The sequence below is a fragment of the Hirundo rustica genome, chromosome 3 (genome assembly GCF_015227805.2).
Source record: "Hirundo rustica isolate bHirRus1 chromosome 3, bHirRus1.pri.v3, whole genome shotgun sequence".
NCBI lineage: Eukaryota > Metazoa > Chordata > Aves > Passeriformes > Hirundinidae > Hirundo > Hirundo rustica.
Genome location: NC_053452.1, coordinates 76609045 through 76622026, shown reverse-complemented (window position 1 = coordinate 76622026; position 12982 = coordinate 76609045). Strand labels below are relative to the sequence as shown.

Sequence of the window (12982 nt, the reverse complement as noted above, 5' to 3'; positions counted from 1 at the left end):
AACAGAAATCAGCCAGAGAGATTGAAGACCATGCTGGAAAATATTTGCTATATAGAACAGCGGTAATGTACGCTGCAAAGAAAGGGAATAAAATTAGGATCAGCAATAAAAACATTGACTTGTTTGTGGACACAGGAATACTCTGTGTTTTTCTTATGCAAATGTTCCATCCCTTCCCACCATTAGACTGGATTGCCATGAGGCAGTGCTTGCAGATTGTTCAGGTAATCCAAACATTAAAAAACCAGTGATGCCTTAACTTACAAGAGAAAATTTTCAGTTCCTCCTTTTCCATTGCTTTTATTGCCAGGATAAAGACATGTGGTTCCTTCAGATGAGTTTACACTGCTTCAGATGAGCTTCTTTTAATGCTGCTAAAGCCCTCATCTGCCCTCTTCGGTTTTTAACTAGGCTGCTTGCCACACTTCTCTGCTCATACAAAATACAGCTGCCAAAATAGCCATGTCAGTGGATATGACAGGCTTGCTTCTGTTCTGAAGCTCTATCTCCTTCTCCTGTTTCCTACTACATCAGAGTCAGCCTTTGTGTTTTTGCCATTGTACTCACCTTGGAACATGTCCACCTTTACTCATTTAGCTGCTGTGGCAGCAAACACCTTTCAAGCTCCCTCTAGGTTGCCCTTTAGAGCTACAATAGGCTCCCCAAGTTGATCTTGCCATTAACAACTGAGGAAAGAAGAGTTTAAAAATAATAAAAAAAAGAAAGAGAGCACTCTGGTATGAATTCACTAGCAAATAGGATGACACATATAGATCAGATACTTTAAGCTTTCTAAAGTAGCACTGAGATCTGCATACTTAAGTGCATGATCTTCCTTCCTCTATTTTTGTCTTATCTTTCTTCTCCTCTTTTGCTGCCATCATTTACTGTATCTTGGCTCAGGCAAAATATTTCTTGTGGCAAGTTTTCCACCAACAAGGGAATGTTCCTAATGCAAACTCAATGAAATTTTTGTTTTGATGGAGACCTCCAGGAACTTGACAGAAAATATGTTATTACTGTAATATTTTGGAAACTACGAGTGTTACATTGACCATTTAAATTACATCTTTATAAAGAAGTGGTCTTTGTGGCCATATAGTTTTGCAAAATATTTAAAAAGTTTGAGCTACCTGATGACCCAAATCAACTCAGTTCAAGATAGGCTCTGTCCATCATCTGTTAAGCAAGACATCACTCCTGACAGAAAAATGCATGTCGAATTCCACTGAATAATAAAAAGTATTCTATATTTAAAAAGTGCTTCAAATTTTCAATTTGAGCAAAAATGACAAATTTTCTTGTGATATATATCATAGTTTAGAGCCATCAGGATATAACAACTTCCATCTGCAGTCTTAACTTTACTATTTTCCACACATGTTTTATAGTACAGCTGTCATTTACATGTATTTAAATATTTCTCAGATAATGCATTACACTCTAACAGGTTTTTTTCTATTCATAGTAGCTAAAATTTAAAAATAAGTCTTTAAAACAACAGCAAAAATATTTTAAAGCTGAAAACCCAGTTTTGCAGATGCAAGACCCTTACATCTAATTATTCCATATATGATCTCTAAGAGCATTGAGCCTGCTCACTCAGTCCCCAAGCTCACATTTGCAGGAGGAAATTCAAAAACTGTTGAACAAATGCATATGTTAAGCAACCTGACCTTGACTCTGTACTCTGTACATTATGCTAGTGATGTCTTTTTAAACTGTTGTTTCAGCTGAGTTAATGAGTACAATGCCTAGACAAGATCAGACTGAGAGCTCAGGAGAATGCAGGTGACTCAGAGCTAATGCGATATCAGAGGGAGAAAAAAAATAAATAAATAAAGAACAAAGACACACACTCACTTTTGATTTCCCTGAGGGGGTAAAGAGAAACACTGAAAAAAAGTCTACTAGAAGAGAGGTAGTGGGAAAAAAATGCCTTTAGTAAGTGAAGGGAGTTAAGAGGTTTTGTGCTGCAATTCATTTTCAATATTTTGTGTAAAAAACTGCTCAGAGCATCCAGGAGAGCCTCTCACTGGGAAATTTCACTGTAGCAAGTAGCTGCTAATTCCATCTTAAATTAGTACGTGTTCCTGAAGTACATCTTTGGCCTTTTAAGAACACATCTATTGAATGCTTTAAGCCAAGTGTTCTTCAGCTGCTTGAAGGTAAGGGTGTGCAAAATGGTGGTTATCCCCTGGAGCTGTATTCCAAGGCCTGCTGTGTGTTTGGCACAGGCCTACTTGTATCCTTAGCACAACCAGACTGTTTTAAGGCAAGCTAAAACACTCAGCTGAAATCCTTACCCTACACATCAGCAAGTTGAGAATATCGAAAAGGCTGTGACCCAGCTTTGCAGGAGAATTTGGTGTACTACAGAGAAAACCAGAGGCTAATTAAGAGACATTTTACTTGGAAAGTCTTGGAATGATAGCAAACTAAGAGAAATCTTCTAGTGTATGAACCAGATAAAAATCAATTTTTTCACATTTTTTACCTTTAAAAAGCAAGAATCTCTTCTATTTAGGTCTGAAAATATCCAAACTACAACTGAAATATTTAATGGATTTGAAATAGCTAGGAAAGGCAGGGAAAGGCTATGAGTACAAAATAAGAAACCTCTTGTTTTGAGTGTTTGGTTGCTTATCCTGAAGGTCAGACATGAGAGGTAAGACAAACATGTCGGAAAGTTGGACAGAAGGAATGCAAAATAGAATAAACATATTGTGCCTTTTTGATATCCAATTGCATTTCTTCCTCCTGCTTCTTCAAATCACATCTGACACTTATACAGTTAGATTAATCTGATAGATTGAAAATGTATTCCAGAGTTGTAAATGTATTTGGCACATTAAATATATAATCATATTGGTCAAAAATATCTGCATCTTGTCCTTCTAGCGACATTCAAACTTTTTTTATCAGTAAGTCATAAATAAAGGGGGGTGTTTTGTTTGCACTCTTACTTTGCTCAAAATGTTATTTAACATAGTTGCTACATGGTTTAGATCTGTCATTTTTCAGTTGTCATGCCCAGTGGCTGTGATGTCCATAGCATTCAATAATATGAAATTTTACTTTTTGCATCCCTGTGTTATTTTCTGTGAATTTAAGACCAGTGATACTGACAAATGTTTCAATTCTCTTCAAGCCTGATAGAAGAGATTATGATTCTGTCCTGTTTTTCTTCATCACAGTAAAACTTCTTTATATTTTTGCAGGTTACTAACACCCTTTTAAATTACAAAGATTAAATTATAATTTCAAATAATAAATATGATAAATAAATAAATAAATAAATAAACAGCAATCTTTATTCCATATTTTCTAATTATTTTATTGTGTTATTTTCTTTACCACAACACTTTCATAAACCATTTTTGGATCTGTGCTTATTGTGGACAGATTTTATTTTCTCTTAGGGTTTTTTTTTGGTTTTTTTAATTCATTTCATCTTTTTAATGGCATGATGGAATTGATATTCTGAGCTGGTGCTTGCAGTTTTCAAATAAAAAGCTCTTCACAGTCTGCAACATCCTAGGTAGTGACACTGCCCTTTAGATTTTTATTTTGAAAGAAGGTAGAGAAGACATGTACAGACAAGAGTTCCATATTCACTGGTTTGTGTTCTGTTTATAACACTTCAAGATCTATAGTTCAACTCAGTCTATAGTCAAGGTACAGTAGGTTTCTGATGTCACTGCATTTTATACTACTGTTCATGAGAATATATCTTATGTAAAATCCATAGAGCAGGATTAAATGTAGGTAGGAAAGCGTAATAATCCCCTGGTTTTGTTGTCTTGTTACATATTTTATGTGAAAGCACTAGAATTTTCTCCATGCAAAATAAAATATTTTTTTTATAACCAGAAAGGATACATGCACCCTCTCCTAGTTTATGCTGACAAATTAATCAGGTGGGAAGTTCCACTTGCTTAGCTGCCTCAGATATTCAAAGTTGAAGACCTTTGTCAGCACAACCCAAGCCAAAGTAACAATATGAGAAGTAAGGCCAATAATCATAAGAAAGTGTCTTCATTAAAAAGACCATTATCCTCTTTCTGTTGAACTATGTAGGAATTTTTGGAAGATTATTATTGGCAATTACTTGTTGATTCAAAATAACAGTACTTGTTCATCACAGGTATAACTCTGTAATTTCTCTGAACAATTCATCAGCACCAGTTACAATGCAATTGGTAGCTATGTAGCCTTTTTCTTATAACTACTGCCTGGAAGGGTTTCCTTAATATTCTGTCTGGTATACTGAGATCTAGCTGTGTGGGTCAGACCTGCGCTTCAGGAACTCATCACCTGCGAAACAAATCATGTCTGCTGCCCATGAGTCTATTCACTAGCTCAGTCAGAAGCAGAAAGTTGTGAGGTTTTTTCCATTCTCCAGAATCTGCATGTTAAGCCTGAAGACAATGAGCTCTGTGCTGATTTGGGGGGTTTAAAACCATTAAATTGTGGTAAATATATTTTACCTGGAAGACACTCTACTTAATTTTCTGTGGAACTGGCAGGTACAAGCAATGGAAGCAGACCTGGACATCATTGTTGTCTACTGCTTTTGAGAGTAATTTGGGCATTAATTACATTTAAAAGACCAGAGGAGGACTTTAGATTTGTTGCTCAATACATTTCCGTCAGGGTAGTTATTGGATACAGGGCTATAAAAAGTAAAGATTTTTGTATGATAAAATAGCTGGGCAAAAATATCATAGCTTAGTAATAGCAAAAGAATGCTAATCATTCATCACACTCTGCAATCCTATCTGAATTCTCTCAGAAGATATAAATACTAAATAATTAAGGCTCACAACCTCTCAACAAGTTGACTCTCATTATTTCCATTTTATAGGAAAACTGCAGGGCACAAAAATTAAATACTTTGTTTAAGGTCACAGAGTAAGTCTTCTGAAGATGTGCAAATAGATTCAAATTCTGCTGATCCCCGTTTTCGTTTTTTAACCGGATAACAGGTTTTTTTCTGCAACATTTCTCTCACTCATTAAACATCTCTTGCATAGTTTAAATTAGGAGCATCATTAAGAAGTGCAGTTAATTACTTTCTCTCCTTTTTAAAACTATTTGCTGATTTCTACATTGAATAGAGTCAAGCAGGTCTTCTCATGTGTTTATAATGGTAAAATATATAAACACAAATATGAAAATAATCACACTGCTTCTCCATGTTTCCATGGTATAAACAGCCAATAACACCCACAGCAACTTTATTAAGACAAAGATAAGCAAATAATTGGGGTTTAATTGGATTCTGTTTTCAAACATATCACAGCCCTAAAAGACTAGTATTTACACTCTCTTTTATTTCTTCTTTATAGGCAAGCCTGATGTTATGAAAATTAAGTCAGTGTTTGAACCAACAAAACTTCTGCATTTTTCTAGTGAAATGGGAGGGTAGTTTTTCACAGTATGTTGTAAAATAATTTCTAAAATCTCATTTTCAAAAACAAGTACAAGGCATGGAGAGGGCAGAATTCAAAGGTAGGAATGCTAATTGCTTAATATAATACCCAGAATCTTTAGTAAATTCCCCCTGGTGTATTATTTGAATTTTTAAGTCCTGACATAAAAGTTAAACATTTGATCAACAGGCACTTATGGAAATATTTCATAATAGAGCTTAGACTCAAAGTGTCATTGAAGAAGACTTAGGCAACAGCTTCATGTTCTTAAGTTCAAATGTTTGGACATCTGTGGGACATTCTACCATCTCAGCTGCTGTGTAGGCTTTCTGTCTTTGGAGACCTTTTCATCCAAGTCATCAGTGAGGTCTCCAGCATAAAAATCCACACATTGGATCCTTGGCTCTGAGGAAACCAGAGACTTTTCTACTGTGATTGAGCTACCAAAAGCCTGGGGACATCTCATTACCTTCCTAGGATTCTCAAATCAAAACCTGTTCTCCCTACAGTAGTCTCACCCCTTCATGATTTTTGGAGCATGACTGAACTTCACATAAATCAGCAGGGAAAGAGAGAGAGGAAGGATACCTAATTGACATGTAGCTGAAAGTACTGACTTATGGTGCCACAAGATGTCCTTAAAATGTCTTTTGTTTCATTTTAAAACAGATATTTGCCCATTCTGCAATCTGTAACATGAAGCTGATGTATTCTAGGATGCATCACAGATGGAAGATTTTGTCTCCACAGCCACAATGTTCTGGTGAGAATCACATTCTTTTACAGGAGTCAAGTATTTAAGTCTCACCTGTGATACACAAAGTCCTTAATTATGAATTCCTCCTTAGCTGTTAGGTTTCTTTCCTGGAAGATTAGAAACCAAATCAAACACAAAAGGTATTTGGATTTGATTCTCCTGTTTTCTAGAACAGCATTTAAGAGATGGTCCTTACCTTCCCCACCTGCCAATCCAGAAAGAACTGACCCTACTTCATCCCTGTGACTCCAAAAGAGGATTAATAACTCTACATCCCTAGAGTAAATAAGAAATAAGCATCTAGTCTCCCTAAAAGACAGCTACTTACTGAGTAGCCCCTCTCTTTTAATATGAAAATAGATCATACAACCAAATTAGAAAATATGCCTAACTTTTATAATATTGAAGTCCCTATTAAAATGTCTAGGTTATTTTTTAAAACACTGATGGATTTTTAACACATATGGATATCAGATGATTTTTAAAAGTGTGACTTTATTCCTTCCACAAATTGGATGCTAGTGCATTTCACCAAGCTTACTGTTTTGACTCGGGATTTTGTAGAATTCTGCAACACACAGCTCAAGCTTAAATTACACTTGTTCTCAAAACCATTAGTATGTACTAAATGAGGAATTTAATGTGGCCATTATCATTAGACTCACATAGCAAAAGTTAACAATATTTTTCTGTGTAAAAGAGTGAATTTCATTAAGATTCTTTATACTTATTAAATTGATAGTCCAAAATTAAGTGATTTATTTATATTCCATGTAAAACAGTTATAAAATATTCTGTAAGATGTTTTAATAAGTTAAATTTATATATAATTCCTTGAAGAGAAATGGAAACATTGATGGTTAATATTTCATTTTCTCATTGTCAGAACACCTTTTTTTTGCTCTTTATTTTTTAGTTCCCATGCAGAAGGGATTCTGAAAGAAAATAGAGATATGAGTCTTCATTCATCCATATTATTCTTATAACTAAGTTTATAAAAAAATATTGTGAGCTTACTAAGAGCATAATAAAGTTATAATACAGAAAAAATTAATTATCTGTGATCACTGCTGTAATTCATTAAAAAGATAGCTCTGAATGGGAGATCATGTTTTGGTGAAATAATCTGGGAGAAGAAAACTGAAGAAAGAATTTGGGGTAACTTTTGCCTCAGAGAGAATGGGGTCCACCACAACAGAAATTTTTTAAACTTTTAAATCTTCTCAAAAATAACTTTTGTTAGTGAATTTTAATAGCAACTTGCTACAATGGCATAACTATACAGTTATGTATACTATACAGACAATGCAGTAAGAAAGAAGTTAACATGCCATACAGAACTCCATAAATACTTTTTTTGATTTTTTTCTAATGTGTAACAGCTGTAGTCTAATTCTTCTTATTGATTTCTTTGGGTTTAGATCAATGCCAGCTAAAAAAGCATTTGAAGTATGTCTGAAAGTAATGAAAAGATGAACAGAAACTTCTAATTGTACTCTACTACCAAGTCTCTAAACATATGGTATACAAAGGGAGAGAAAACATAATAATAATAATAGCTGTACACCATATCAGCTTGGGGTATATTTGCTTAGTCTGCTTTTCCTCTGTGCCCATCAGTTTTATCTTTCTTCATACCAGCTTCAGACTAAAAACTGCTTTTTCCAGGCTTTGAAGTCATACCAGAATAGAAACTGTATTTTCTCAACTTGAAATACTTGGTGTCAGTAAAAAAAAAGTGCATGACAACCTTTCAAACAGGAAATCCTTTACACACAAGACCCACGCAGTGTATTACTATTACCTGTACCTGTGCCTCCTGTGAGCAAAGCTCTGACCCCATTGCCCTTTTGTGTAAAGCAGCAGCGGTGCTAACAAATTGTGATTCATAAGCACTGGCACAATGTCTGTGCTGTGTAAGATCTTTGCTGCATAGTGGATCTGACCATACTCAAGAAGTGAGCCAGCTCCGCTCCGCTTGCTTTTCAGGGCATCAGCGCAGTCAGCCTCCCCAAAGCCAAGCTGAAAGGTTGGATACATCAGCTCAGGTAAATTACAGCTGGTGCTCCCATATCTGAACTAAAATGATTTATTTTGGTCTTATTTGGAAAGCAAACACATTGCGGCTATGTTCTCACGATCTGTACCTACCACAGATGCAAGTCAGAGTTTCTTCTGCAATTACTACCACCTGCTTTGTGCACTTGACATGACACTGAGATTAGGAAGTAATCTGAGAGATCACTTTTTGATTTTTGCTTTTCCAGTCTGCTGAATCTCATCTGCGCTGATTTGCAAGCCCAAAGCTGTCACAGATCCAAATTATTCACTTAACAGAGGATTCAGTCAGTACAAGAGAAACAGTTACATGATATTAGTTACACGATAATTTCTGTACCTACTTTCAGAATGCTGTACAAAGAAGGTGAGTCTCTTTAATTCCATTTTTTGTTTGAGGAAACTAAATCAAGGAATAAGATCAGATTTGCCAGTATCCCCATCAGCTCTTTCAACATTCAAGAAGACCAGGTAAAATGTCATCAACACTCAGACTTACAATAGGTTGCTCTCATTTCTAATTTCTGTCAGAAGTGCCATCACAGCTTCTGTTTTATGGTAGTCTAAAGTACAGTTGTATATTAAAAGAATTAAATTATATTTTTAAAGTGTAAAGAAGTTTACAGTGAAATAAACCTCTTCTTTTTGATGTAGAGGGAGACTATTTTTTGTAACAGAAATCTTTCATTTATAGCAAAATTTAATAACAGAGCAGTCTTTCATGCTTTCCACAGTTTCTTTAAAAAACAGGTTTGTTTACAGGTAACATATCTGGCTATGCCAGGATTTCCAAACCCAGGCAATTGCAGTAACAGTCAGCAATCCTTTGAGAGCAATGCTAATACTGACATCTTGATTAAGGAGTAAGACTGACAATCTGAGGGAAAAAGAAGGGACTAGAATGTGAGTGGGAACTCCACATGGGAAGACTTGGGAAGATCAATGTCCTATTCAGAACAGACAGCTTTGATGGTTCAGGATGTTGTTTTTACTCAAGAACAGAATCTAGATCTGAGAGCTCTGTAAGGATCTTTTTTTTTTTTTTTTTTTTTTTTTCCTTCTTTAACAGAATAAGAAAAGAGACACTTTTAGCTACTTATAGCATAAGTAGCTCTGAAATCTTTTTTTAGATTCCAGTATCTTTCCCCAGCAGAATAAAAGTTTCATGCATTTCTTGCACAAAATAAATGTATTCTTCATATTTTTTTTACATTTTAGGAGCGAGGACAGTGCTGGCAGACCACAGTCATTGCTTTCTTCATCAAATATGCAGACAGCAATGTGTATACCATTCTTGAGGAGAGGGAGGAAGTTTTCATCTCCCTATTGTTCTGACTGGTAGAGAAGTCAACAGAGGATAGGAGTGTAAAATTCATGGATCATTTTAGGAGAAAAACAAAAAGAATTAAACACGATGTGCAGAAAATACTTTTCACTGCACATGCAAACTAACATAGCCCTGACATGCAGTAAAAAAGACAGGAGCATCTAATCAGTGACAAATTTCTCCAAATTAGAGCAGTTACTATACAGTAATAGAGCTAGAGTTGTTCAGACCATATTTATTCTACACCTCTGCTGAGTTCCAAATCACAGAGTATCACTCAAACATTTTTCTTCGCTGGGTCTATTCAATTGCTAAACCAGTTCCTAATGAAGCATTGCAGCCAAGTGTACCCAGCACAATTTTTGCTCCTGACAAAATAGTCTGCAGTCATGGTTCAGACCCATGTGGCATCAAAAGAAGAAAAAAATTAGGAAAGGTAAAAAAGAGCATTTGTTCAAGACTGTTTCAAACCTTCCATGTTAAGAGCTCTCTTCCTTTAGAGAGCAAGCAGTGAGTTCTTTATACTCTGTTGGGAATAGTAAAACTCAGGAGCTGCTTTCCTACAGTCTCCTAATAGGATTTTTTGCAATCAGTACCATATTTTTTTCATTTTAGTTTTTGGGGTAGATCACATTACTTTTTCAATTTGCAGTACAGCTGTGATTTCTAGAAATGTATTTCCTTGGGAAAATGGAAGTTGTGTGTATTCCAATTGCTGCAGAACCCAGGAACCTCAGGCTTCCTAGATTTAGGTTTACCATGAAATTGAATCAAAAACAATGGTGAAAATATTTTTTATAGTTTTATGGTCTGGGATTTTTTGTGTGTGTGTATGAATTCATATGCACATATGCAAGCATACAGGAAAGATACTAAAAGGCAGAAATTATACTGAGTCTGCTCTTTCTTTATCATCCTTCAGTGTTGTAAGGTCCCAGGAGTGAGGTGCACTGAAGTCTAGAAATTTTCATCCATGTTTAACTGCTCCTCAGCAGCTGTCTAAGCCAGAGCATCTCACAACATAGGTGTAATTTCCTGCCATGTTTAGCTGTTCAGATCTATGTTCTATAATGTGTCTGGGAAGTTGAACAAGCTAGGATTATTTAGAGATGTTGTTCAGCTGTCTGATTGCAATAATGCTACTTCCCTCATCACAGACATTTTGATTGGAAATCTGCAGTGAGAACCACAAAGGACAATGTTGGTGTAATTAGGATGCTAAAATGACAGTGGCAGAATGTTAGTTGAGCTGTGGGAATGACATTCAAATCGTGGGTTTCATACTCTGTATTTACCACCGAAGTACACCTTCAGACTTATGATGCACAATAGCAAATATCTGCCACCCTTATTACAGAGAAAGTGGGGCTTATTATTCAGGGAGTAACAGCTTTCAAAGGAAAAGGCAAAGCACTGATCAGTGAAGATCAGGAAAGACCCTATTTGTGCTTCCCCTATCTTTTTGCTCTTAGAAAAAAGTCTGTTACCCTATCCCAAACAGCTGTTTAGAATTATTCTCCTTAGGAGACTTTTCCATTAAAGTTAAAGGGAGAGGGCTATGAAATGCCTTCACTGAAATGTTTATTTATTAAGCTGCCCTTGTTCTGCTTTATCTAAGTGATTTTCTTCCCTGGCAGCTAAAGAAGGAATTACTTTTGTGTTGTGCTCAGTTTGATAGTAGTTATACTCTATATCATTCTGTGGTTTTGTTTATTATGCTACTTTTTGTTGTGCCATCACAATCTGACCCGTTTGGAGTGTAGCTATCTCGATAGCTTAGTGGTCATATTTATACTGTGGCCAATCAAAAGAGAAGGTTTGAGAACAGTGATTCCCAATCACATACACATACCGAAAGCTTACAAATATATATATAAACATATTAAAAGTGAGGTCCAGTATGGAACCTCACTAAAGATCGGAACAAGATTAAGTAGATGCTGGGCCAGATGCAGGCTCTGGATCAGGCATGTTGAGGAACATGGGAAAAAGCAGCTTGATTCAGAGCGTCATCACTGGTCACAGTGCTGTCGCCTGCAGCCAGTCTTCCAGAAGATCTGAGAAGCAAGACAGTGAGGAAACTGGGTTTGGCGGCAGACAGAGCTGAACACAGAGAGAAGAACACAATGCCTCTTATTTCAGTTGAGGTATTTGCATGGCAATCTACACAAAGCCTGCAATCACAGGTATAGAAAGTGTGTGCAAAATAAAGGGTTATAACCAAATTCATGAGATTTTTAATTCATATTCATTAACTGGGTAACGATTACACCTGAAAGTGTCAGTGATTAGATCCTGCATTTTTAATTTGGAGTGTCTGCTGCTGGGGTAACGAGGTCTAACTCTAGTAATGAATGAGTAGAGTGAGGCTGGTATGAAATGCATGTAAGATTAAGAGCCTACACAAAATGTCAGGGATGTAATGCACCCTTCACCATGACAGTAACTGTAGCATCTTTAGTGGAAACACTCGTATGCATGGAAATTAATACTGCATAATAAATAACATAGGAAAAACACAATTCTTCAATTTTGATTCAATAATACAGAATAAATAGCACAGTAGCACATACATATATTATATCTTGGGAACAAAAAAATAGCTATCAAGAAACTGCCTCTGTTCTGCCACCTTTACTCTGGATGAGTTTGGAGATCCTGTCTCTCCTGCATACTCTTGAAGTCTTAAGGCTTCCAGTTCTTTAATATTCCTTGTCTGACCACTGATAATCTTTCCCCTTTCTCAGAGGAACTGTGTACAAAGGAAAAAAAAAAAAAATGCAATGCTTCCAAGTCCTTTTCTCCCAGACTTCTCATAAATCTTTATTCCACTAATTTCCATGTATGAAGTAATTATTGTTGGAGTAAAATGCTGGGCCTTATTAAGAACACTCAAAGTTCTGCTAATGTGTCTTAAAATATGTAAATGCACAGTAAATTAAAAAAAAAAACCAAACCAACAAACAAACAAAAAACCTCTAAATGATGACAAAGGATAGGAAAAGTGTTATTTGGAAACTTCAGTGAAGTGGTTTATACAATTGCTGGAGCTGACAGATTTCCCTAGTTGTTTCTAATTCTGAGAAATTGAAAGGTCGTGACATTGCTCCAAAAAGAAAAGGAGTAAAGATGAAACCAGGGTCAGAAGAATTATGAAAAGGGAACAGTAGAAGGGAAAAAATAATAGAGAGGCGGTTAAGAGAGAGGGTCAATCCATGAGTAGGACCATGATATCTGAGGTTACAGCAATAGGGAGACTCAGAAGCATTGTACATGTGCATTTTCAGGCACAAGCTCTTTAAGGTAGGTCCTCTGAGGTGCCCTTACCTGAAATCTTAGCGGACACTGGTACTCCTGTGAGCGCTTGTTGCTAGAGCAACAGTTGCTGGATTGTCTCCTGATGGA

At 36.0% G+C, this 12982-nt stretch overlaps 1 protein-coding gene across 6 annotated transcripts in view; it reads left to right on the top strand.

Annotated features, from left to right (window-relative positions):
• The window catches only part of FUT9 (fucosyltransferase 9), a 98880-nt gene that overhangs the window by 68171 nt on the left and 17727 nt on the right, over nucleotides 1-12982 (top strand). For 3 of the 6 annotated variants that reach the window (XM_040058427.1, XM_040058428.2, XM_040058426.2), the window contains exon 2: nucleotides 6105-6198. The exons of 2 other annotated variants lie outside the window; for them this stretch is intronic. In XM_040058427.1, the coding sequence (XP_039914361.1) occupies nucleotides 6132-6198 (67 nt within the window). In that variant the 5' untranslated portion in view covers nucleotides 6105-6131. Of the gene's footprint in view, nucleotides 1-6104; nucleotides 6199-8459; nucleotides 8618-12982 lie in introns of all 6 variants that reach the window. One more of the 6 variants, XM_040058429.2, reaches the window with a different exon arrangement.